Genomic DNA, 26,933 nt, shown 5'->3' with positions numbered 1-26,933 from the left:
TGGGCATGAAATTGGTATTTATATTGACAGTACTGTAGTACAGGAGGACACCGACTCTGCAGTATGTTGTAAAATGACTGACAGGTTACTTTCTCACAGCTGTCAAGTAGTACTTATTCTGAAATCTTGTGGTTTGGAAGGAGTCTGTGACATCAGTCATGTGCTCAATGTTGCATGGTAGCTGGTTTTGTCTGTGTTTCCTAGGAAGTTGAGTAAAAGCAGAGGTGTGAATTTCAGAAACCTCTAATGCTCTACAGCTTGCCTTGCTGCTCCCAAAATAGCTGATAGAAACTTACCCTAAATAGTTTTCATGCTAGAGCTAAGTGATCAGGAATAGTGTGACTGCTTGAGTGGTGCTTCCTATTTATGTGTGCTGTACTGGGCTTTGGTCTGGAATAAGCGCAGACCTAATTGTGTGACTTTTTAACTTGTTCCATTTCAAAGGGAGAAAAATTTCAAATTTTTAATCAAAGATTTTTTTTTTTGGTCTGCTTTAAGTTTTTGGTTTTGGTTTAGTTGTTTGGGGTTTTTTCCTTATTTCCCTGTATTACGTGATAAAACAAGGAGAGTATTTACTCCCAGGGCTTCTTTATGTTCTTGGATACAAACTACAAATGTTTCAGAACATATGTGGAGTTCCTGCAAGAGGAAAATGCAGTTGAACTTGAAAGGGGAGAATAACACTGTCATTAAATAGAAACTTAATATTGTGTGAATATGTAAAAAAGTAGTATAGCAGCAATGTTTTCTTAAGTCTTAAGGGATTAATTCAGCAGCTATGGCTATATTTGTTGTTCTGGCAATTAGAAAATAGATTAATAAAACCTAAGTCGAATAAAAAGATAATTGTCTCTTGAAGGAACTTTAAGGAATTGGTAGCCAATTTCTTTAGTTTTCAGATTGTGGTTGATAAAATCCTGCATAAAACTCTTGGAATAGTATATCATGAGTACTGGAAGAGAAATGCTAAGGAAATAAAATAGATTATTCTTACAGTTGATTGATTAAATATAATAAGATTACATTTACTATGTATTGCATAGAAGAAGCTGGAGAAGGCTTTGTAGCAAAATTAAAACCTGCTGTAGTTTCATTTTGAAAACGGAGTATAGAACAAATGTTGAAAACATGTTTCACAACTCAGCATTGTACGTACTATGCATTGAACTAGGCAGGGATACTGGAGTTTCTTTAAAGCATTTCTGTATTTCAAGATACTATTGTAATGCATTTATACTAGAATGGAATTTAAATTTGCATGTAATAAGGCCTTTCTGGTCTCCTGGGTCCTCACATCTCTGTCTAATCAGACATTTTGAGAAACACTGAACACCTTTCCTCTGAATTACATTTGGAAAAAGCTTGTTTAAAAGACATAATCTATGGGGGCTTTTGGATCATTCTCCCCTGCACCACCACCCTCCCCTCCCAGTCTGAAGTACTTGTATCTTTGGAAACAAATGGTGTCCTGTTTTGTTGGATCTGTGTGATTTGAAGACACTCCAAAGAAATCCAGAGCCTGCCTGTGTCACAAAAATGCAAAGCATGTTTTGTTAGCATATTTTGGCCTCTCAGAAAATCCACTGTTTTTTGCAGATCATTAGTGCCATGTTTTGTTGAGCTAGCTTTCTTGTATGCAAACCTTTACTGCATTATACCTGAGCTTATTTTGTGTTAGGAAACTGCTTTTGTTAGATCTCCATGAACTGAAACACATGACCAAGAGGAGGAGATGTGTTAATCCTTTAATTAGTCTAAATTGATATCTCACTTGCTGAACCCCATCAGTCTTAACTGACAAAATGGTTAGAAAGGTGCATTTTTCCAAGGGCAATCAAAAGGAGTAAGGTGAGGATTATTTTCATCCATTTGTATCTCCTTTATTTATTGTGTACCTCCTTAATAGATTCAGCTGCTCTCTCTTATCCCATATTCAGAAATAGGGATGCTGACAGAGCTGCTGCTCTGTCAACATGTAGTAACATTAGGATTTCTGATTATCTCAGTAGATGAACTTCATGGTGTTAGTGAAAGAAATGGGCCACCCAGGACACAACCCTTCTGCACTTCTGTTAGTGCTTTGTTGCAGAGTGTGGAAATGGACTAGGCTTTCTCCCACCCCACAGGTGGGAAGTGCAGGTCTTTAACCCAAGAGCAGTAAGATGAGGAGCTTTAAAGTCAAGTAAGTAATGCTGAGTTCACTTGAATTGCATGCACTTTACTGTGAGAGTGCTTTAGGTGTTCTTATGGCACTACTTTCCAGAATGAGAACTGGGCAAAGCTAGCATCAAGCAAAAACCATCATTTTAAAATGTAACCTCCAAGTTATAAAATGTTTTGCCCTCATAAAAGAAGTAACTATTGGTTTTTTCTGCTGTGTTTTCCTTTTTTGAGAAATGGATATTTGTGTGGCATTTGTTTTGATAGAACTAAAGTATGCTGTGAACTTGAACTCAGACTAAGCTGTAGCAAGCAGACTTCTGCCTGTGCATAGTTCATTTGTGGTGTCTTCAATAACTATTCCTTCTTCCTAAATGACTAGCTGCTTTCCCTGTTATGGAGGATCAAATCCTCCCCCAGTGTGATGAAAAGCGATGAAAATTTGAAATTACCGGGTGGAATAATGTAAGGATTTTGTTGGCAGAAACTACAGATCTCTGTCAGAAAAGGGCACCATGTTTGTCTAGGAATAAATTAACAGGAGTTCCACTTCAGTTTGCTTGATAACTTGAATAATACTGAAAATCAGGCTTGAATGGTAAGATTGCCAAGATTAATAGACTGATTTTCATATTTTCTCATACTAAATGAAGATTTTACCAGTTTTTATTTTTAAAACAAATTTTAATAACATGTAGTTAGGAAATAGGCAAGAATGCACAAGTGTAATGAATCTCTACATTTGCTCTTGATATCATAAGGAAGGAATATGTAGCATTTATCTTGTTTTAGTGTATGTTTTCTTATAAGAATTGCAGAGAATGTAAATAATCAGGTGTCACCTTCCAGGTACTACTCTACATTGTTTATGAATCTTCTCTATTGTCAACTGTCCTTCTTGCATGAGGGTACCAATTGTGATTGCTGGTTATAGTGCATAAATAGCAGTGAAAAAATCCTGGGAGTTAGTGATGGAGCAGGAAGTTGCTCAAGGCATGGATCCTGCTTTGCATATAAACAAGAGGTCTCTGTTCAGCTGGTCTCACTAAACAGTTCTACAGTCAATCTTTCTCCTTGTCTTATACACACATGCAGCCAGCTGCCAGGGCAGAGTTAACTTTCCCTTGTACTCCAGAGCAAGAAGGTACCAAGATTCACTGGTGTTCATTCAGTTTTGTTGAGCCGACATCCTCTGAAGGGCACATCTAGGTTTTTCTTATACTGCAGTACTAATATCAGGTGTTTTGTTTTGAGGCATTTAAAAATATGTCATGGCTCATACTTCAGTCATCACTGAAGTAGATCTAACAGCAGATTGCCAGCTATCTATTTGAAAATACCAAGATTAGGAGCCTCTGTGCTTTTCCATATTAAACCGGTGAACTAGATTGGTGAACTCAGTTATGCAAATAGTAACACAGCAGACTTTCTATACTTTTATAGACTTTAATACTTCCCTTTCTCCTTGTGAAGTGAGTGGGATTGTGTTGCACCTGCTTGATTCACCTCCTGTTTCACCCCCTCTGCAGGGGTATTTTATAATGAGTATTTTTTTCTTCCTCTGTATAATATGCAACAGGACAAAAAGACCTAAGTCAAAAACAATGAGGTATGCAATGGCCTGTGCTTTAGCTGACATATGCTAATCATTGTTACAAGTTTAACCCTTAGCGTATGAGTAGTCTTCTTCCTGAATAGCAGATTTTCCCTTTTCAGCTACTAAACAAGAAAAGGAGTCAGTTCATTAGAATGTGGCTGTGTATGTGTACTGCTTCTATCAAGCTGAGTTCTCATTATTGATCCAAGACTTTCACTAGTTTCTGAGTTTAAACTTTTTTAGGAACAAGAACGTGTAATGAGTTCTTGTTCGGTAGAAACTATTTGTAGTGGAAGATTTATTTAAGGAGGTTTTGGAAATGCAAGGTAGACAGACCCACTTGAATCTGGTTTCTGCATTGCTTACTTCACTCTGCAGGGGCTATACTGTTCTGCGTGTCCCAGGGTGAAGAAGGGAAAGAATGAAGAACTAAAAGGTGGATTGTACTGGGAATGGTTGTATTGGAGATTGGTTATTGCTACTTCTGAGTCACTCAACACTTTTCCTCTTGAAGAGTGCTTATACATATCAAAGAGCCTTGGCTTTAATGGCTTTAGTGGTAGAATTATACAGGCCTATGTGAGATAAGACCAGATTCTCTTGTGCTGAATATATGCATGTGGCAACTTAAAATATGAAGTCTGTCTTTGCAGAGCTGCTGTAGGTTAGTTCTGCTTTCTCATTTTATCCTGTCTTATAGGTATTTCTAGTTTGAGAAGGGCCAGCTTATTTCTGACCCAGTTGCATGGAAATCTTTAAAAAATTTATTCACTGAGTCATGGCAGATGAACAATAATGCACAATAATGCTTGTACATATTTTGTTTCTAGATTTCCTCTCCAAACCTTCCATAGGTAATAATAACACAGTTAATTTTTCTTGAAATAAAATGGATGGAGATTGAGAGCTATAGGGAGAGCACGTGTTTATCTAGACTAAAGCACCATGTGGTAACATTATTTTTCTTTTCACAAATGTTTGACTAGTTTAACCGTTTATATCGAACAGCAATTTATTAAAAATTTTTAAAGTACTATATTTCATTGGACATGAGATACAGCTATAAATACTGCAGAAAATCTAAGTAGTTGTATGAAAAACGCTTCTGATTTCAAAAAGTAGTCAACAGCAATTATTTGGACTGCTGTTAAATCAGTTTTTCTGTCTGTTTCTCCTACCCTTTTCCTTTCTTTTTGTAGGTGCATTTTACCTGGTGTTTGAATATATGGACCATGACTTGATGGGACTGCTGGAATCTGGTTTGGTTCATTTTAATGAAAACCATATTAAATCTTTTATGAGACAGCTGATGGAGGGCTTGGCCTATTGCCACAAGAAGAACTTTTTGCACAGAGATATCAAATGTTCAAACATTCTACTAAATAATAGGTATGGATATTACTTAAAAGTATGTAACAAAAATTGTATGCTAACAACATCTTTAAATCGTTATTTCAGTCTTTGCAGTTCACCTGGTTGGAGTCATTAGCAAAACTTATTTTCCAAATTGCCTCGTTTCTTTAAAATCAGTTGCAAAATACTAATTCAGTAATGCTCCCGCTTAACTTGGGAACTTGCAGTTGTGCATTAAACTTAATCTGTGTTAAAAAAGATTCAATTTTAATCCTGCTAAGTCAGAGTATGGGGCAAAATCATCTGAGTTTAAATATATTAAAACAGAATTGTAGGATGTAAGTGTTTGAAATGTATTCTTTCTGCCATCTCATTTCAAGATCGCAGAGTGGCTAGGCTGGTTCTTCATGACAGTGCTGAGGTCCTCGTTGTCATCAGTCAGGATAATGCTTTAAAAGAGTATTTGATTAGGCATATTCAAACATGCCTTAACTTGCAGTTATTGCTATCATCAAACAGGAAGAATAATTTGTTTCTTACTACTTTAATACATGGTAATTACAAATCATATTACTAAGTGTGGTGTTTTCAGTGTGCAGCAGCAGTTACAAATAAAAAGCTAGTGTGAGAATAATGGATGACTTCATTGCCAACTGTTGTGCATCATAGCCTGGAGTACTAAATCCAGGGAGCAACATAAGAGCAAGGTTTATAACAGCAAAAAAAGGTATAGTTAAGAAAAAAGAGTAGGTAGTCAGCTTCTGGGATTTGTTGTCACAGGAAGTTTTCTGGGTAGTGTCAGGAGTCTCCAAAAAAGATGAGATACATTCAAGGATAAGATCATTAACACAGGCTGATGGGGCTGGACAGGGATCCCTGTTTTAGCATCCTTAACACAATGATTGTGGGTAGTGATTAGGTATGAGGAAGATGAGCCCCAAAGGGAATGAGTTCACATATTCTTCCTAAAAATCTACTGCTGCTGTTGGAGATGAAATACTGGGCAAATTTGATCAAGGGTCTATTTTGATAGGCCTAGTTTTCTCCCAGCTTTCTCCAAATTAAATTTGCTATTTCTTCCTCCCTTTTCTCTTAGAGTGAACTAACACTTGACTGCTTTCAAATCTGCATCCTACTGCAGCCTTGTCAGATTATGATACAGATTCTTAAACAGATGTACACGTTCCTCCCCATTACTCACTGTGCCCACACACTTAATCCTATTGTCTGCTGATCTCCATTAGTGTTTCTGTGTGCATCTTTGGGAACTCAGAAGCTGAAAGTGGAGAAGAGTGCCTTATGGTAGAGGAGGAACTTGTTATTTTACTGTGTTCTTCAATCCAGGTTGTATTGTTAGGTTTTCCCCCCTTAGAACAGCGTCTGAGCATCCTTAAGTTTTTCCACCAGCAGCAGAAAAACATGGTAGTAGATCTGAATGATTTTTTAAGCCAGTGTTTCAAAAATCCTCTTACTAGTTACAGCCTGAGTCCAAACATGTGGATTATGTATCTTTTACATAGGCAACTTCAACGAATTTTTGAGCAAATACAAATAATCTTCTACAAATACGTTCTCAGAAATAAGCATGTAAAAGGGGAACATTTCTTTGTTTATGGGTGTTTTCCAAGAAGTTAGAGTAAAGGTCTGAAGGTTTGAGGAGGAAAGTGGATGGAAACTATAACCTGTATATGGTATCATCACAAAATGGTCATGTATGTGCTGTTACCACAAAATTGTCATACCAGCAGCAAATCTTGCCATTATTTGATTAAATTGCATGTATTTGAAAGTGATGGCAGTTATTAAAGTTTATCAGTACAGAAAGGGAAAACCACATATAACAATCCAACATTCATTTAGAGAAGCTTGCAGATATCTTTCTGTTTAAATCATCCAAACGTTACAAGTAGTGGGAGTTTCTGGTCATAGAGCAGTGCCTTTTAGCTGTTGGAACTAGCAGGCAGGAGCTCTGTATCTTCTACTCTTCCCCTCATATGTGGAAAACCTCAGGAATGGGCTAGGGGTTATGTTATTCAGCAAGTTGGTTGCTGATAAAATATCTGGTCAGTCACCCTGATATAAAGGCTGTATTTAAAATGTTCAAGCACAGAACAGGGCTTTGATGGCTTCCTAGAAGGAAGTATGACCGCTGATAATTGTTTGTTGTACAAGTGCTCATGCTAGCAATAAGGCCTGAGAAAATAGCAGTTTCTTCCCTCAGTTTTTTTGTGCAGAGTTACTGACTGGAATATTTTATGGTATAGACGTAAATTTTTACTATCATCCAGTAATGTAAATGCCATTTGATAAGCATACTCAATTTTGTTCACTTGTCTTTGCTATTCAGTGAGTTAGCATACTGTTTACTGAAGAGATGCAGAGATAGCAGAGCATTGCCTCTTCATTAATGTGGTTTGGTGAAGATCACAGCTGTTTCAGTCTTAAACTTTACCTGATTTTGGGGGAAGAAAGCTTAACAGGATTAACCACTAAATAATTCTTTGCTTTTTCCACCAGAGGGCAGATAAAGCTCGCTGATTTTGGGCTTGCTCGGCTGTACAACTCAGAAGAAAGGTAAGATACAATTACACTGTGAAAAAGCATTCAGAAGTTTAATCTTTTTGCTTAACTATTGTGAGGGACAGAAGACTGTTTGGTTTAGAGGAAATGTTACTGTACTGTAATACAAGTAATTGCTTAGGAAAGTGAAAGAAATACATGTTGTCTTATACAGCATAAAACCACAAAAGTCTCTTTGTGCAGGTGTATTGCTTTTCCAGGTGTTCTGGATAAATAATGGTAGAGACTGGCCATATATTGATTGGAAATTAACTTACACTCCTAAGTTTCTGGTCCTGTAAACCTGAGGTATATTTCTTCTGTTAGTATACCAAAGATGTTATTTAGGGAAATGTTTGTTTTTTTTTTTTTTTTTGGCCGGCACAAAGTATCATACAGCTCCTATTCAGTAAGCATTACTAAGCATTACTTTTGTGTAAGATTTGCCTTTACATTTCAAGAGGTTCATTGTATTCTTTAGGCAGTCAGTGCTGTTGAATCTGCTGGAAACAGAGATACAAGTTTAAATAAAAGTTATTCTGAAACTTCTTGTGACTTGTGCTTCTGTTGTTCTTGGCTTCATTATGCTCATACTCCAGGAAACAGGTGCACAGTTTTTTATGATTAGGAACTTCAATATTTACTTTGTAATGTAGTATTTGTCATGTGGAACTGACTTTTCAAAATCCAGGCTGAGTGTTCACTACAGTAATATGTCCATGAGGTGGTTAGATACAGAGATGTTTGGATACCTGACCTTACTTTGATTTCTGCATGTCTAATTTAAGAAATAATATCCATAACGTTACCTTTATGGGTTTGTTTTCTACACAGCTCTTATGTTGTTGATAAATGTGTTAGCATTAGTTTCACTGAGCTATTGTCTCAGAACTCTTATTTCAGAAAAATATGCTTAAGTACAGTTATGAAAACTGTTGAGTGTAATAGCAAAGTGAAATAATCTTAAGCATCTGCCACCTAATTATTTTTTTGTTTGGATGTACTTAATAATAAAAGGATGTTATCCTACCTTCTTGCTTTAACATGCATCAAACTGGCCTAATGGGGTTTTTTCCTCTGGTTTACTATGTTTTGCTTGGTTTTTTTTAATGTCTGTTTTTAAATTAATATAAATTTTCTTTGTAAAACTCACTGTTCATTAAGGATTAATGGTCCAGTGTCCTTATAATGCCAATAATCCATTTTACTGTACGTGAAACAGCAACATTATTATGCCATTATGCATAAATGACACCAAGATTAAGATTTAATTAAGCTAGCTAATAGAATTGCCCGTTGAACATAGGAGAATAATTAGAATCTCAGTAGATTTTCGGCAATTCTTTTGTCATTCGTTTTCCTTCTGACCTGCAGTAACAGATATAATAAATGTATATCACCAAGTGTATAATAGCTGCTGTTTTTTAATTCATGTACTTTGCATTTGGTTTACTGTTGTTTAGAGTTTAATACTGTTTGAAAGGGTACAGAACTTAGTAGGGGCATAATGGGGAGGAAATAAAAATTTAAGTTCATTCCTATTTGGTTGTTGTAGTTGGGCTCCTTTAAATGTTATTCTGGTAGATTTAACGTGTTTGGAGTAGGAGGTATGACAGATTGCATGACAAGAGAAGTGTTCAAATAAAAACCACCATATACTAATACATATGAGCAATGTATCTGTAGAGATAGTCCATACCATGTAAGTATTTCTCAGGGAATGTTTGCTTCAGAGATAAATATGATAAATGATGGAATTGTTTCCAAAAACATGCTACCTTTTAAAAAGGAATTGGAGTTATGTGCCTTAATGAAAAAGGACTTGGATGATTTTACAGAAGTGATACCTGTACTACTGAGAATGCTATAAGAGCTTGTTAGGCTTCATTCTGTGGTTGTTCATACTTATTGTTACTTTCTGTTTGGAGTTACCTCGTGTTGGTAACTGAAAAAAATGTTTCAGCTAGTGAAAAACTGAAGAAAACTGAAAGAATTCTGGAATCACTTTTAGAGCACCCTGGTTGAAATGAAACCAACATCAAACATCTTTTCTGCTTTCTATTTTGAACTGTTGATGCTGTAGTTCAGCCTGTGCACAAAAAAAAAAAAAAAGTGTGCCTGCATTAGTAGAAATCTTTGCTTTAGTGGGAGGATGGAAAGGATTATTCACAGTGACCAAAATTTCTGGTTAGAGCTGTGGAGAATTAAAGATGTTGTGAAATATAGGAAGATACTAGAAGCATTCCAAGCTTTGGAATCAAAACTGGAATGATGCAGTTATAGAAAGAGGCTTTTATCTCTGTTGTTCATACTTTAAGAGAGAAAAGCGATTTTCTCCTTCTTTTTAAAGTGCTTGTAGAGGTCCTATATTTAGTTTGGTAATAGCCAATAGGTGCATGAAAGTTACTGGTTTTATCTAAGTGAGTCCTGCTCCTGAAATGACTAGCAATGTAATAAATATACAGTATTACTTTCTGAATAATAATGGAGATACACTATTCACATAGCATCAACGTGGCTGTGTGATTATTATTATTTATATCTTCAGTCTGACTGTTTGTAGCCTTCATCAGGTAGTTGTGTTTCTTTTGTGCAGTTACAGCTTTGCTGGACTAAAAAGAGAGTGGAAGGTTGTACTGTTCTTGAACAGCATCACAGAAGTAAAGTCCTTAAGGTATCATTTTTTTAGAAGTGTGATTGTACTAAAATGATAGTTCTCTCTTTTTCCTCCTTCCAACAGCCGACCATATACCAACAAAGTTATTACATTATGGTATCGGCCTCCTGAACTTCTCCTTGGGGAAGAAAGATACACACCAGCTATTGATGTCTGGAGCTGTGGGTAAGAGTTTGGATAGAAGCCTAGCAAGGATAAAAACAAGCCAGAAATAAATTTTAAAGCTTCTGTCATTCTGTCCTGAAAGCCGTAATGATGGAATTTTGCAAAACTGTTTTACAGCTGTATCCTGGGTGAACTTTTTACAAAAAAGCCAATATTTCAAGCAAATCAAGAACTTGCTCAACTGGAACTCATAAGGTAACTAGCAAGCACGGCTACATAGATGCTTCATAAACTGACAGGTTTCTTTTCTTAGTGTTCTGAAATAATGCACTGCAAATACTTGCAAGTGGTCAGTTACTGCCCCGAGTGAGATGTTAGAGGTTTTGAGGGGCATTTAACACAAGTGACATTGGCACAGACATGAAGGATTTTTTGTGAGTGTTCTGTATTCTTAGCAATGTACCATTGACCAGTAAGATGGGATTTTGTAGAGTAGCTGGAGTTGCCTATTACTGAAATTGTAAAGAGAGAGTAATCAAAATGCCTGTAATTTTTAAGATGATGTTGCAACTTGCTTGCAGCAGATCAGAATGAGGACATGGACAATAATAAGGACAAGTGGGATTTGGGAGGAACAGGTTTTTGGCATGCTGCTGGCCATGAGTTCTTGTTTCAAGCCTACCATGTACACACCTTAGCTTTATTACTTTTGTGAGAATATTTCTGTTCCTTTAAAAACTGCCAGTCATTTGGTGGACATAAAAATTCTGTTTCTTTCTTTGTTCTCAATAAATCATAGAATGATAAGTATTTAACATAGTGGAACCAGAACATCTTTTTCTTTCCCTTTGTTCAGCAAGCAAAATCTGCTCTTGACTCTGATATCATAATTGACATTATAAATGAAGAGAGGTGATCTTCCTAGAAATAAGGGGAAAAGGGGGTGAGTCCTACAGAACTTACAGAAAGTGAACAGTAAATGGTCAAATTAACTTACTAAAAAATATTACAAAGTTATATACTGACATGTTTTTCAAAACAGATTGAACAGTAGCATGCTTCTGTGTAATGTGTTATTAGCTGGCCTGAATAAATTAAGGTTTTAGCTGGTGCAGAGCAGATCAGTGGTCAGTTTTGGCATAAGAAGAATTAAACTTATGAGTTTGGGAATTTTTGTTTTTTGAGCACTAGATGGCATTGAGGCACATGAGAATGAGTAATTCAAAGTTTTTTCTTTGTTTTACCTCTGGTACAAAACTAAAGCTTTGTGATGTCTTCCTGCTGGGAAGCTTCTATTTGTAGCTCATTTCTTGTCTTCACTGATGCTATGCATTTTTTGCTGTTTGAACATATCAGTTTTATGAACATCTCTGCTGTGATTGTGTTACAGCCAAAAATTCTACATTTATCTTTTCAAAATTTATCAAAGATAGAGGTGAAGTACATTCTGATAGTAGGAGATTCATTATTTTTATTCTCCCTCCTGAAAATTACATACACCAACCAGTGTAAAGTCAGATTGACTGGCATAGCACCTGGGGCATAAATCATTAGGTCTCTTACACTAACCATTTAAATCTTATGAAAAGGACGGCTGAACCAGGGAAAAGTATTTGCAAAATGTCCTTTTATGACTGTCTGCATGAGATTTTGAAACCTTGCATTTATGGAAACACCATATTAGTTCTTCTGCTCAGAAGTGTCGTGTTGATCAATTTGTACTTAGCTATTGGAAAAAAGTATGGGGATGGAATGTGGGGCATAAGAGTATTGGCAGCTCCATTTCTGGAGGTAGATGAGGCTTGAGGCATAAAACTCATAACTGAAGTAAAAAATACAGAAGTTTTCTCTGTATAGTGGTTTATGCCTTTAGGACTTACTTGATTATTTGGGTTTTTTTTCCTTATGTCTTCAGCATTAAATAAATTCTCAGTGAAAACTGCTTTTTCACCTATTTGGTATATCTTTCTTCTGTGGCATTGGGAGCTAAGGACATAAAAGTTACTCTAAATGTGGGCTATCCAGTTTTTCTAGTCAGATATCTGGAGAACTCTTCAGATGTAGTTGGTTACATTTTGGAAAACATTGGTGTAGAGGATATTTGGGCTGGACTGAGGCAGAAACAGTAAGTTTAGTCTGTGTGGGGTGATCACCATTTGTAGACAATTCACCATTATTTAATGGTGTTGGGCATTTGACAGTGGAGAAATTTTAGCTAAAAATAACCTGAACATGAAAATTGAAAATTGTTCTTGTTTTCACTGTACTTGCAAGAACAAAAATTACAGCTGTGCTCACTTTTGGCTTTGGATCTCATACCTTTTTTTCCTTTCTTTTTGGTACAGCCGAATTTGCGGAAGTCCTTGTCCAGCAGTGTGGCCTGATGTTATAAAATTAGCTTACTTCAACACAATGAAACCAAAGAAGCAGTATCGTCGAAAACTGAGGGAAGAGTTTGCTTTGTAAGGATGAAGAATTAGTTTAGTCAACTGTAATACCATTAAGTTTTCCCAGAGACTTTATGAACTTCAGTATTTTCCGGAGAACGAGCATAGATCAAGTGTAAAGAAAAATGGCTTTAGGTTCTTGTCCTTCCCATGATACCCACAGAGCTTGTATTAAACGTTATTTAATAGGAGCATCAAGAAGAGGAAAGAAGGCCCTAAAATTTCAACCACCTGTCAGCTTTCATCTAAGGAAATACTTGTTTGGTACACCTGCTTGTTGCCCTGTCCAGAAAACAGCTCAGAATACTTAATTGTTTTTTCTTGGTAAAACTGGCTACAGCTAAATATGTAGTCTGGTTAACGTTAGTCTTTTCTGTCATAAACTCATTCAACACAGAGGAGTTACCTGAACCATGTGTTCTAAAGTACTACCATTGGACTAGTTTTGTGCATATATCACAAGTGAAAGGTATGGAAAACAGCTGTTAGCTTATTTTAAGGGGGTTGTTCCCCTCCTTCAGGTGCAGTGGGTTTCAAGAGAAATGCATCATCCTGTTCATACTAATGAGACTAATACCTTTGAAGCAATAGAATTATTGTCTGTGAATCAGACAATGGTGGTAAATTTCAAAATTTAAAATTTTCAAAATTTAAAAATACAGTCTTAGCTTTAAAATGTGGGTGTATTTTTTTGTAAGTACAAGGTTTCAAGCGATGAAACAGCACAAGGCGAAGAAAACTTTGGTTATATAATAACACAGGTAGTAAAAGGTGAAGTGTATTTCTGCCTCTTGCTATCAAGCTCAGGTTGTGGGTGTGTTTTGTTAGTATTTAAATTACCTGAGGACTTACTGGTCATCTTGAAAGGGATGTGTTACTAAAATTTTTCACAGATGTGTGTGATAAAAAATAAAGATGTGACGCTTTCCTTTGTTTTGCACTTTTGTAGCATCCCACCAGCTGCATTAGATTTATTCGATTATATGCTTGCCCTGGATCCCAGCAAGCGCTGCACAGCTGAACAAGCTCTTCAGTGTGAGTTTCTGCGAGATGTGGAACCATCTAAAATGCCTCCTCCAGAGTAAGTAATTTCCACTGGTGTAATGGTACTGACCTCTAGGAAGTGTGAACATGCACCCGTTTCAATAAGTGCGTTGTGGTTCAGTAAAGGAGATGGTGGCATAAATGTACGTATACAGTTGTTGAAAGGTGATTCTGTCGTAAAATGCTTGTGTAGCTAAGTGACTCATACAATAGATAACAAAGTTGCTTTGTCATTCCTAGAACTAGTTATTGAGTTACTATCTTTAAAGAAAATACTCTTCTATGAATGTTTCTAATTTAAAAAGCGTAATTTCCCTGTTATCTCAGTTTATTAGTGTCTACTTTTTCCAGGGATTTTGAGATCCTCCATGAATCTGAATTGCTGTCTTTGATGATAGAATGACAGTGGGTATAGAGTTCTGCACAGGTATCTGAGAGTTAAAGTGAAATACAGTAAATTGTTTCATGAACCAGATGAGAGCCTTGGTTTTACAGGCAGGAAAAGTGAAATTATGCAGGGTGGTTCCTTCAGTTTCTCTAGAGGAAGTTATTACAATGTTCTGTAGGATTTTTGCAGTGACTTTGCAGTCATTTAATCAGTACAAATCATGATGGAGCATGTCCTAAGGAAAACAATGAAAAGGAACTAGAGAATCTGCAGGTCTCATTCTTTCCTCAGTATAGCTGTCAGAACCTAGAATCCATGATACTGTTTGAGTAAACTGAGCCTTCAAGGCAGCCTGTGCTGATTTCTTTTTATCTAGGGATTTTTTTATCTAAGGATTTTATTCAAATTCTTTCTAGACTTACCTGTTACATACACAAAATTGTTGTACAGGATCACAGAATGGGTGAGGTGGGCAGGGACCACAGTGGGTCATCTGGTCCAGTCTCTGTGCTCAAGCAGGGTTATTCCAGAGCACATGGATGGTATCCAGATTGTGGTGTTTGTTGTTTTGCTCTCTGGGCAAACGTTACTAATGTTCTGAAACATGAGCCAAAGAGGTTTCATTGCCTGAATATGACTATATCACTGTGTGAAAATCAGAAATCAGCAATCTCAAGCTGTTTGCTGAAGTTTCAAAACCACCTTTACAGCATGTTGCTTATGGGCATTTTAAAGTAAATGAATGGGAAGATCATCTTTTCTTCCCATGCATCCATCTAGAATGGATGTGGTAATGCATCCATTCTAGAAGTTGATATATGGAAATTCAAAACAAACTAGTCACTGGTGTCCTTTTAAAAATTAGGAGGAACCACACTCATTTCTGGCACACCACCGTTCTCTTGAGAGACTGAAGTTCTGTTTTGGGAAGGAGCAGCTGTTCATCCAGAGAAAGTGACATGCAGATTGAAGGACCATAGGATACTTCTCACAATGAGTTCTTACTTCCAGTTGTCTTTCAGAAAATACTTGGCAGGTGGAGGGAGAGAATAAAGGAAGCAGTTGTCATAATTGCCTTTCCAGTGTCTCTTGTCATTTGTCAGCTAATTTTTCCATGTTTCTGGGTGACAGAACTGCTAAGACAGTTAATATGTAATAGGAAAACATAAACCATTTTTACTGCCTGTCTCAGTATTTCTGTGGGTCTTTGTGTTCCTTAGGAAATCAGAATTGAGATGCCTGCAGGGAGCTATAATGGAAGGACAGAATTGGTGGCAGATAAGTTTCTTAGGAGAACTTTGCCTCTGCATTCACATGTTTTATATAGGATATCCCCTTGTTCTTCTTGGTATCCCAGCTTTCGTAGTGTCAAGTGATATTTATTTGTGCAACTTATTTCTGCAACTTTTTCCTTTTTTCTCCCTACTTCCCTGGTTGCCTGAGCTATACACTATAAATACTAGATCGCCATGTCTGTTACTGTAGACAAATATGTGACCTAATGACTCAGCAGTACTTTTATAAGCAGACAGAAGGACCCTGAAAAAAATGCTTTCATATTGATAACTTAGTTATTTGGTAGTATGCAAGTTGTATATTTCATAGCAACTGTGCAGCATTGATTTTGAAGTTTTGCATTACACAAATAATTAGGAAAATAATTCTCATGTTAAGATACTTTTTCCTCTTTTCTGCCAGAAGGGCATATGCTTCTGAAAGAGGCACTCAGTAAATAGTTTTCAGCCAGAAAAAGCAGGTCTGAGAATTTGCTGGCTTTTGAATGTTTCCTGATGTATTTCTGGGTTTCAGAAGTTACATTATGTATAATTAAAGTGTTTTTACCAGTATGATTAAAAAAAATTAAAATAGGAAAAAAACCTGATTATCTTTAATCATTCTTTGCAGCCTTCCTTTGTGGCAGGATTGCCATGAGCTGTGGAGTAAGAAACGCAGAAGACAGAAGCAGATGGGCATGACTGATGACTCTACAGCAGCTAAAGTCCCTAGGAAGGATCTGTCTCTAGGCATGGATGAGAGCAGAACCAACACCCCACAAGGCATGCAAACTTCTTCCCAACTCAAAACTCAGGGCAGCTCTAGTGTAGCACTTGGTCAGTAATATTTTCAGTTCTTATAATTACCTACTACTTGGATTGCACCTCTAGAAATTTTAGATGTTATTTACAGAGTATTGGAGTCTCCTGGATTCTTGAGGGAGGAGCAGTATTGTAAGTTTAATCTTTGTTACAAAATATTTGCCTTTGCTTTTGGAAATGTAAGTGTTCCTTTCCAATTTTACCTAAGTTTTCAGCCTGGTCAGAGCAATAACTTGCTTGCTCTGTATTTTGAGGGGATTTTAGCTCTTGCTCATCTGTGATTCTTTGGTAATTCCACAAGCCAGTGGCTGTTCAAAGTTTCTCACAATCTCCATAGATTGGATGAGCTTTATTTGTATTGATAAACTGATCAGAAGGCAGAGTTTAGAGCAATTGTCATTTCAAATGGAACAGATTCCATCTGCATGTTATGTTAGTCTTGAGCTTTCCAGGGTGTTGGAGCTAAATCAAGTTGCAAAAAAAAAAAAAAAATAAAACAACAACAAAAAAACCCCCACCAAAACCACGCCCCCAGAAGCTGGTATAACATGAAGTATATATCTCTGTGAATTGCACTGCCAGTAATTCTGAAACTTTAACAAAGTATCTTGCTTGAGACAAGTTTTACAAATATAACAAAGTAGTAGTTTGTTATATTTGTAACGCTCATACGGAGAGCGTTGGAGAACTCAGCAGTTAAGTGATAGTTCTTAAAAATATGTAGAAATACGAAGAGTAACAAAACCAAATGGATACCTGTAAGTTAAATGTTAGACCGTTTTTGATTGTGCAAAGTAAGCCTAAATCCTATGGCACTGATAGAGGAGTTCAGCTAACATACACAGTTTATGCATTCTTAGCAGCTGACAATTCTGTATACTAACCATCTTGAATTAACTCTTAATTTAACAGTAGAGCAGGGCTCCAAATATTCTGTGCAAAGATACATTGAAAGTAGTTATTTTGATCATATTTTATTGCAGTTTATTGCCTCTTGCTCCCTTCGTTTGGTTTCTCACTGTAAACCAGCTGCAAGATTCTGCTAATCCATATGTTTAGGCTAAACTTTTGGTAGCATTTTCAAGAATGACTTTCTGTAACTTTTTCTCCCATTAATGAAACTATATTAGAAGTTTAAAGAGTCCAAAGGATAGTTAATTTCTTTGTGCTTTTATGACATAACAGCTTGATGAGAGACTACTCTTCATTAATACTGACTATGCAAAAAAAACCAAAGCAAATAGACGAGGAATCATTCTAACCTATATTGCATTTTACCCATATGTACACAGAAAAATATGTCTAGATAGAAAAGAAGACAATTTAATTTTCAGTGGTGCATAGAGGCATTTCCTATATTAAACAAAACACTTCTGAAAGTCATGATGCACCTTAGATAATATTATTAATAAGACACATTATATAACTCCATGACCAAATGCATACTTTAGCCAAAACGCTTGCATTTGTTTCTAAGCACCCCCAAAGGAGAGGTTAAAAAGACATTGCATCAATTGCTAATGTTCTGATTCACAAGTGGGACCCCTGGATATTGCATTTTGCAATTTAACAGGAGATGTTCAGACTCAATAATTTTGTTATGACAGATTTCCCAGAATACACTTTCCTGTCAGAATGAACTTAGAGCTAACCAAAGAGTATAGAATAGGTAGATTAGTTTCCCTGTTTGGCATTTTTCTGATGAATTTTCACTGAGGGTCTGAGAGAAGTTTTTAAATGTTGAGTATACTATCCTCAGATGTGACAAAATCTTCCATTAATCACAACATCTGAGTGAGAGTCAGCATAAGGCATAAGAAAATTGTGATTTATTTTTTTGTATTGCCAAATAGAAGAAAGATGATATTAATATAGATACAAAACAATTTTGAAGTCCGTGGATTCCTCTTAAGTCAGTTCCAAGTGCTTGGTGCACATCCACAAGTTCCAGTATCCTGGTGCACATCCACAAGTAGAGTTGTGGGTTGTGGGCTTTGCAGCATTTTCCAGCTGTGCTGTTCTTAAAACTTGCAAGGCATATACTTAATACTTTTGTGTGTCATGTATGGCTTCTAATTTGCCATGAATTAATATATTGCTAAGGTAGCACAATGGCAAGGATAGAAGAGGACTGAATGTGCTGACCTGGGTTAAGAAAAATTCAGAGCTCAGCCAGCCTGCTCACACACTCATTTTCTAATTTTTAACTGCTTTCTTCTCTAAATCATCTGCTCATAGGGCATGTTGCAATCCATGCTGTTTCACCACAATGGGTGTTTGAAGCTGAAAAACTTTGATATTCAAACTTCTTTATTTGTATTCCCCTGCATCATCGTAATCTGCTCTTACTTGTGGCAAACTCTATTTAATTGAATTAACTGTGTATTATCACATGTTTCTTGCTACTGAGTGATTGACTTCTTCTCCCTCAAAGTTAGCACTGCCTTTTTTGCACTTATACTGTGAGCTCCTAGGCCATGTAGAGCCAGGTGGGCAGGTGTTAAAACCCAGATACTGAATTAGAATGGGCTGGAATATGACTGGAAATGAATTTTGCAGATGGCTACTTTTTAACAAAAGGTTGTGATATGTCAAAGATAGGAAATTTTATGGGGATTGGAAGTCTAATAGCTGCCTAAAGCAGGTGGCCTTAATCCCCAACTTAGTTATATTGTGGAATATTGAGCTCTAGCTTGGTGTTTTTCCATCTGTTTAAGTGTGTGCGTGCACCTCATGGAAATCACTTTGGTTATGGTGAATCTTACTGTTCCATTTCCTATAGATACTCCCTAAAGACAGTTAATATGTAGAAGTATTCCATTTCTGTGTTGTCCAAACCCATGCTTTGCCAGTCATGTCAGCTATGCTAGATTAGTCTTCTTTTGAGTTTCTCAAATATGCCAGTTCTAAATAATACTTAAAAACACCTTTTTTGTCTTTAGCAAAAACAAGCACTGGACAGCAGTTAAACCAGAATGAAGTGGCAATCCTGCTAAACCTGCTACAGTCTAAAACAAGTGTTAGTTTGGCACAGTTTGCCCAAGTATTGAATATTAAGGTAAACCCGGAGACTCAACAGCAACTAAATAAAATAAATCTTCCTGCTGGAATTTTGTCAGCAGGTGAAAAACAGTCAGAACAGCAGCAGCAGCCGCCGCCACCTCCGCCACCACCTCCAGAGCAGGAGCCTCTAAAACAGCCGATGGTCACGCAGCCCCCTGTGCCACCTGCTCAGCTGGGTCAGCCTAAAGCGGAGACTGATGCTGCCCAGGCAGCTGTGCAGAGTGCATTTGCTGTTCTGTTGTCTCAGTTAATAAAGGCTCAGCAAACAAAACAAAAAGATTTTGTGTTGGAGGAGAAGGAAAATGGATCAGGAAATGAAATGTCATTACAACTCAGACAGCCTCCAGAGCCCGCCACTCCTGTGTCTGTCAGCCGGGAAGACGTGGAATCTCCGGCACCTGGCTACCCACATCTGATCAAGTCATTATATGTGTCTGCAGGTACTGAAGACCTTTATTGCTAACCAGCAAATACCTGGAGCACTGGAGATGTAATAGTTTGGGAGTAGAAAATTAACATGTTTGCCATATGAATCTGTGTGAGTATAGGAGATTAAATTGATTTGACATCTGGATCAGAGAATTTGTCTTTTAGTCTAACAGGTGCCATGCAGACAGAGCAAGCAATAGCTAACCTAAGAGGTACACAAGTATTAGTGATGAAACATTGATCATTATTGTAGGGGTTGGGGTTTTCTTAGTGGTGAGTGTGGTGGTGAAGACAGTCTTTTCTAGCAGATGCATAGATGTAATTTGCCAGTTTTGACTGTGTGTTTGGGTAAAACTTTATTTTGGGTTCTAATGCTGACTAGAGCAGTTCTTTAATGTCAAATTCAGTGGTTACCCTTAACTGTCACACACATGGCTAAAGGTTTCCATTGAGGTATAGTAGTGGCTTCTGTAGTCCTCTGACAGTTTAGAGCTCTGTTCATATTTTTGGCTTGCAAATTCAAGTTATTTTACATTGTTTTGTGGTGTTTGCAGCTGCTGAAAGAAATACTCTGAAGTGCTTTGGGGCTGTTCTTGGAGGATTTTGGGGGTTTTTTTGAGAGGTGTGCTTTTTTGTTTGTGTTTATTTAAGACCTTGAGTTTTGCTGTTCTTTGATAGGGTGGCCCTTTGTCCTGTGAGACTTCTATCCTTATCTGTGAATCTTGATCCTCCTTTGAATTTTCAGTGTTTGTGTTGTTGGCATTTTGTCCTGGTTGTTTGCTTTTGCTGTGGGTTTTTTTGAGGAACTTGTGCTGTTTTTCTTTAACTGACTGCTTGGTAATCTTTAAGGAGCAACCTGCATCATGCTCCTGAGCCAAATGAGCTGTTGCCAAATTTTGTCCAAAATAATCAATATAATTATTGACAAATTTAGCTAATAAATTCATTAGAATTGAAGTTAACAGACCTCTATGTTTTTCCAGGAAGGAGTCCTTTTCTTTCTGGTCCTATTATTTGTATACTTTTATTCCAGAGCTTTCTTTTTCATCTTCTTAGGTCAAGAGGATTTGGTTAGGCAATCTGAGATGAGGCTTCGGAACCGAACACCTGAGCAGGAGCGCCCTCGGATCTTGCCTCCAGACCAGCGTCCTCCCGAGCCACCGGAGCCTCCACCGCTCACTGATGAAGACCTTGATTATCGGACAGAGAATCAGCAGTTGCCTATAAGTAACTCTTCAGGAACTGATCCTCATGCGGGAGTGAAAGCAGCTCTTCTGCAGCTGCTGGCTCAGCATCAAGCTCAGGCGACAACGGAGGAGCCAGTACAAACGAGTGTGGATTATCAGGCTAGAGACTCCTATGTAACAGGCCCAGACTACAAGGATAACTTCGGATCATCGTCCTTCTCATCTGCCTGTTACAGCACTAGCGATGGAATAGGAAGTGGACCATCAGGAGTATTAGAAAGGAGGAGTTTCCTTGGAAACTCTGATATTCAGTCTTTGGATAACTACAGTACTGCTTCATCTCACTCTGGTGCTGCCCCTCCTCCATCAGCCTTTCCAGAATCCTTTCCCAGCTCAGTAACTGGTTACAGAGACATTTACCTCAATGCTGGCCCCATGCTGTTCAGTGGAGATAAAGACCATAGGTTTGAATACAGCCACGGCCCAATCCCGGTTTTGGGGAGCAGCAGTGATGCTTCCACAGGGCCAGAGAGTGCACACTCTTTGTCCACAAAGATGCACAACTATAGCTATGGAAGTAATTTACAGGAGAATCCCACTGGCATCAGCCACATGCATGGACAGACTTGGACTTCTCCTGCCCAAGGACCTGGCTATTCCCAAGGATTCAGGGGACACATTAGCACATCTGCAGTGAGAGGGCGAGGCAGAGGATTACCATATTGAGTATCTGTTTTTCCTCAGGCACATCATTTTTATCTGGAAAAACTTCTTTTTTCCCCTAGCTGCAATTTAAAGCAGCAATTCAACAGACTTGAATAATGTTAATTCAACAGCTTTATTTTTATGTGGAAAAGGGTCTTGCATACAGTAGAAAAAGTTAAAAAATGCTTACAACTCATGCTGTCTAAAAACTAGATGACTTGATTGTACATGTTCACAAACTCTAGTTCTGACTTTTATTTTGTATTTTGGCAGTTTTAAGTGGATGCTAAATTTAGGGACATCAGCTTTTTATGGCACTCTTTCAGATCTTCTGAACTATGCACATTTGTGCTTTTTTTGTAAGTTTGGACCAACTTTTATGTAAAAAGAATGAAATTTTACAACAATCAAAGCAGGGCACTGATTTATTTGGTATTTTTCTTTTTACAGAACTACTTTTAGTCAAAGGTCACTGTCAGTCTTTGCACTGCTTTCAGTGTTATTGTGGAAGGTGTACTTCGTGCTCATTTCAGATAATAAAACACAACCTTTCTCTTGATGCAAAATTTTATAAATATTTGGTCAACTTTTTTTTTTTCCAAAAAAAAGAAAAGGGTGTTCTGGTAAAATGTTCTCTCCATCTCCCACGCTTGTTTATATAAAAACTGTTTTACTTGAATGGTAAGTGCCTTAACATGTAAGCTTAAGGTCTGCAAAAATTTGGAAGTACTTCATAGGTTGCTATGAACATAATGCCTAAACCTAGGTAATTAAAAAGAGAATTCAGATAATAAGAAGAAACTCAAGCAGGTCAGAATCTTGTGGTGTTTATTTCACATGGGCCAGTTACTTAGAGACCTGATTTTACCTAGATAAAATTGTAATTTCCAAATTGAACTTCATGAGAAGCGTTGAAAGTGAGGAGAAGAATGAAGAGTGTAGTTTTTCCTCAGCTCCCTGTTGGAGTTGTATTAAGTGTTTTAGTTCCTCTGCCAAATGAACTATACTTTATATGTCCTTACCAAGTGATGAAATAGTTTTTTTCTCTTAAATGTCAACAGCAGTAATTTCTTTACTTTGTGTGAAAAGCTGACACTGTTTGTCTTTTTACCCCAAGTACTGCATTGTAGGAAGTAACCAAAGGAAAAATGACCAGTATTTAAAGCAATGGCAAAATGTCTGACACTAGTTGTAATTCGCTGTAAACTTGTGATTGTGCCAATTAATTGATTTTATATCTGCTATCCACAGAACATTTTAATATTGGAATTGAGTGTCTCGGAACAACTAGGATTATTATAGTTAAAACTCTTACCAAGAGCCACTCCTCATACTAATTATAACTTCCAGCATGTTTTTTTTTGTTGTTTCCTCTGACAACAAGTAGTCTCTCCTGCAGAGAGGAGGTATGGTTATGTTTTGCCTGTACGTAAAAGGATGTCTTGAAGCCCATATTGGAAACAATTTTCCAACTGATTATCCAGTTGACAAATCGGTACTTTATGTAACTGAGTGTTTAAAAACTACTTTTTAAAAAGTAAAATTTCTACTTACACTATTACAAATGTCTTGTCAATGACTTTTTGGATTTTAAGGATCAAAGCCAAAGCTGTTGGTGTTTAGTTTTAATTTAAAATCCTGACTCATATATGGCTAATTCCCACACTGTAGAGCATGGAGAAACTCCCTTCACTAACTCTGTATAGTGTTTGAGGATCTGCCAGATGAGGAATGGAGAGAGTCCTGCTGCTTACACTGTCCCCTAGTCTGGCAGTTGCATTCACTAGACACAGTAGAAAATCCTGCCATCTGAACTAAAAGTGGCCTGGATCAATTTTAAAGTGGCCAGGTCAGAAACAAAAACTTACAACCTGAATAGACTGTGCTTAAGAAAGGCAAAAGCGTAATGTTATTGACAGTGCACTGGACCATGTTTTTTCCTTGAGTAAGGACATCCCCATAGCATTTTTCTGCTAGTAAAATTTTAAAGACAAAAACCATTAGTGTCATTAGATAGGGACAGTGTTGGCTAAGGCTCTTTGTTTACTAATCTTTAAGAAACCCAGACTCACAAATATACACACAGATTGCTTTTTTTGGTTTGGTTTTTTTTGGTTTTTTTTTTTTTGGTGTTTTTTTTTGTTTGTTTGTTTGTTTTTTGTTTTGGTTTTTTTTTTTTTTTTTTCCCTAGAATCAAGCTTTCAAAGCTTAATGCACTTAGTTTCGCTAAAGATGTGCAGTCTGAGGTTACCCACCTACACTTGAAGTGTAACTGCAGGCAGTAGTTGGCTGAAAACACAGGTAAGTTCAAATGGAAAGTAGATCTCAGAGAACTAAATTAATTTACTTTCAATACAAAAATGCAAGGAAGAAGTGTCTCCTACCTTCCCTTTTGGACATAAATTTTCAAGTCATTTAGTTAGCTTCATTCAGTGTAGAGAAGTAGGTCCCCTCTGCATCTGTAAATGTGTGCAGTTTGCTTATGGGCTGGCAGTACTTTCAGACATTGTTCTACCAGAATGGATTTCAGTCTTTGGCTACAAAAAAACCCCAACAGCCCCAGCACAAGTAATCCTGACTCTGAGGAGAGAAGAGGTGCAAAAAGCAATTGACTTCCAGATGAATCAGAAACAAAACTCTGGCATGCTGTAAGCAGATAAATACTGTACAATGACATTTCCCCAGCTTCAGGATTTTTAACTTGTGACTTTGAACGCTGTATTTGCATGGGACAACAGTGTTGGGATAATTTGGAAAGAAAGTTAATATATTTCTATTTGTGATAACTCTAAAAAGATTGCCTTCTCTGCAATCCAGGGAATCTTAATCTTCTTGGCTCTTCTGCTCTTTCTCCTGGGCTGGTGCAGGTGTGGAGCTCTGCCCTTGAGGGTGTGGCAGGAGGATTGGTGCCTGCAGCCACACTCCCCTGGCCTGGAATTGTGTCTGGGCAGGTTAGCAGCTAGGGAACTGCCCAGATCTAAGGACAGTAGGCCCACATTCATTTGTACCGGACCTGTGTATTACCTGTCAACATTTCTTTTGAATTAAATCACATGGTGAGGTGCTTATGGCAGCATTTTACCCTTGTGCGTGAACTCCACTCAGCAGAGTCTGTACTAGTTGGGCATTTTTACATCATGTGGCTCTTGCATTTTTGATGCAGTAGCAGACATTCTGAAAACAGCGTTATTTTTCTGTGGAGCCATAGCTTTCGTTACTTTCTCCCTCATTCCATTGGGTTTATGTTTTCTGTGCTGCAATTCCAAAGTGAGCTATAGAGACCTGGATACCACATCGAAAAGTAAGTGTTGTGTGTTTGTATTTCTAAACAAACGTAGTGAAATACTGTAATAATGGACTATCAAATAGCAAGTACTTCATTATTTATATTAAGTCATCTTTAGCCATACCAAGAGGAAGAAAGTGAGCATGACTGAACTGCTAATGACCGTGACTTACAACACTTAAGACTATTATTATGCTTAAATTCAGCCAAAGGAAAAGGAAACCACTTTTATGGATCTCTAGTCATCATTATCCTGAACAGAATGAGCAGTGCTAGGGAAGAGATAGAAAAATACATGTCTCCTTAAATGCTATTTTAATTTCTTGGAAAAATAATTTTAAAATGGCAAACTTCGATATTTTCTTATGTTTCCATAAAATGTAGTCTCTCTTAAATTTTCTCCATCCCAAAGTAGTGTCAGGTGCTTTCTAGAAGCAGAGGCACTAAGTGCCACATTTTAAGTTCTTATGGTTTTGAGTGCTCTTCTTTTGCTTTCAGTTTTGGTGGAGGCAGTTTCAGTTTTGGTGAGGTTTACAGTTGGATGAGTTAAGTAGATAATTGTGTGGTAAAAACTGAAGTACTGAAGTAACACAGGATACCTCTTGTCTGCAGGCAAATTAGGTCTTGGACCATGAATTCTGTTTCCAAGAGAGAAAAATGTCAGACGTACTACTTGCATTCTTCTTTTCATCAATAAAACATGCAAGTGTTTTACATACAACATTTCTCCAGTCTGTTCTGTTATAGTGTTTTTTAGATGAGGAAATTTGGGCTATTACCCTTCTTGAGAGTTTTGGGATGTTCTGTATTTGCAGAGTGTGTCATGAAAATAAGGAATCACCAGAAAATTTATTTGAATTCTATATTTAAAAATAAAATTACCTTGGGTTGACTTAAAATCAAATTACCTTGCTTATCAGGGTGAAGAAACTTTATTGCAGGAGTTATTTCGAGACAACTTAATTTAAAATAAATTGTTATGCTTCAGCTTGCTTACTCTTTGTTATTTTAAGCCATTTGTATATAAAATGTATTGTGCGGCCTGTAAATAAAATACATGAAAATTGAAGTCTTTCCTTGTTTTCCCTCTCTGGTTGTCAAATGGCATTTCAAAAGAACAGTGGGTTAAACTGAGAATGTTTTCAGTGTATTGAAATTCTGCAATTTACTGCTGCAGTCCTGTTTCGAAGGAACCCTGCAGGGACTGGCACTGTGAGCCTTTGCTGGCAGCGTGGATGCTGTGGGAGCAAAGGTGCAGCAGAGCAGCCTTTCAAGCACTGATGGTGGCCCAAGAGCAGGCAGAGTGCTGGGATGTGGCTGTGGGACAGGGGCTTTGCCAACGCTGAGAAGCTTCAGCACCTGTCAGCTGCTCAGGATGGTGGGCAATGGACAACCTGACATTTTTTCTTTGCAGTGTCCAAGCAGACTGCAGAGGTGCAGTTATTATTCTACACTGCTCTCTTTAAAAAGGATGCTCTGCGTGTTAGAAGCAATGGGACACCAAACCTAAAGAGCCAGGTGTTTTCAGTGGCGAGTGAGACACTGTGAACTGAGTCTGGCCTAAGCAACTGTGCTTTGAATGCCTGAGGCTTTTCTTGGGTTTTTCCTACTGTATTAGTTATCTAGTGAAACCTTTTGAATCTTTCAATAAATGTTATACATCCATCCAAAAATATGGCACTTGCTGTTGTCTACAGTTCTCTTAAACTTGAGGCTGTGCAGTGCTGCTTCATCACTTGTCATTGGTGAAGTCAGTAGATGGGCAGTGAAAATGCAGTTGGAAGTTACAGGGGCCAGCAGCAGTTACATAGGTGTCATTTGACATTAGGCCGACAAG

General features: G+C 37.4%; 1 protein-coding gene across 5 annotated transcripts in view; it reads left to right on the top strand.

Annotated features, from left to right (window-relative positions):
* Window positions 1-26,165, top strand: part of CDK13 (cyclin dependent kinase 13) — a 47,513-nt gene extending 21,348 nt beyond the window's left edge. The window contains exons 6-14 of one of the 5 annotated variants that reach the window (XM_054648531.2): window positions 4,957-5,146; window positions 7,628-7,684; window positions 10,410-10,511; window positions 10,629-10,706; window positions 12,797-12,913; window positions 13,848-13,979; window positions 16,236-16,387; window positions 19,549-19,929; window positions 20,975-26,165. In XM_054648531.2, the coding sequence (XP_054504506.2) occupies window positions 4,957-5,146; window positions 7,628-7,684; window positions 10,410-10,511; window positions 10,629-10,706; window positions 12,797-12,913; window positions 13,848-13,979; window positions 16,236-16,387; window positions 19,549-19,929; window positions 20,975-21,831 (2,066 nt within the window). In that variant the 3' untranslated portion in view covers window positions 21,832-26,165. Of the gene's footprint in view, window positions 1-4,956; window positions 5,147-7,627; window positions 7,685-10,409; window positions 10,512-10,628; window positions 10,707-12,796; window positions 12,914-13,847; window positions 13,980-16,235; window positions 16,442-19,368; window positions 19,930-20,974 lie in introns of all 5 variants that reach the window. The other 4 variants (XM_054648506.2, XM_054648525.2, XM_054648523.2 and 1 more) reach the window with 4 other exon arrangements.
* Window positions 26,166-26,933: the final 768 nt, after the last annotated feature.

The sequence above is a fragment of the Agelaius phoeniceus genome, chromosome 1, assembly GCF_051311805.1.
Source record: "Agelaius phoeniceus isolate bAgePho1 chromosome 1, bAgePho1.hap1, whole genome shotgun sequence".
NCBI lineage: Eukaryota > Metazoa > Chordata > Aves > Passeriformes > Icteridae > Agelaius > Agelaius phoeniceus.
The sequence above is the reverse complement of the archived record's forward strand: the minus strand, read 5'-3'. Positions and strand labels throughout refer to the sequence as shown.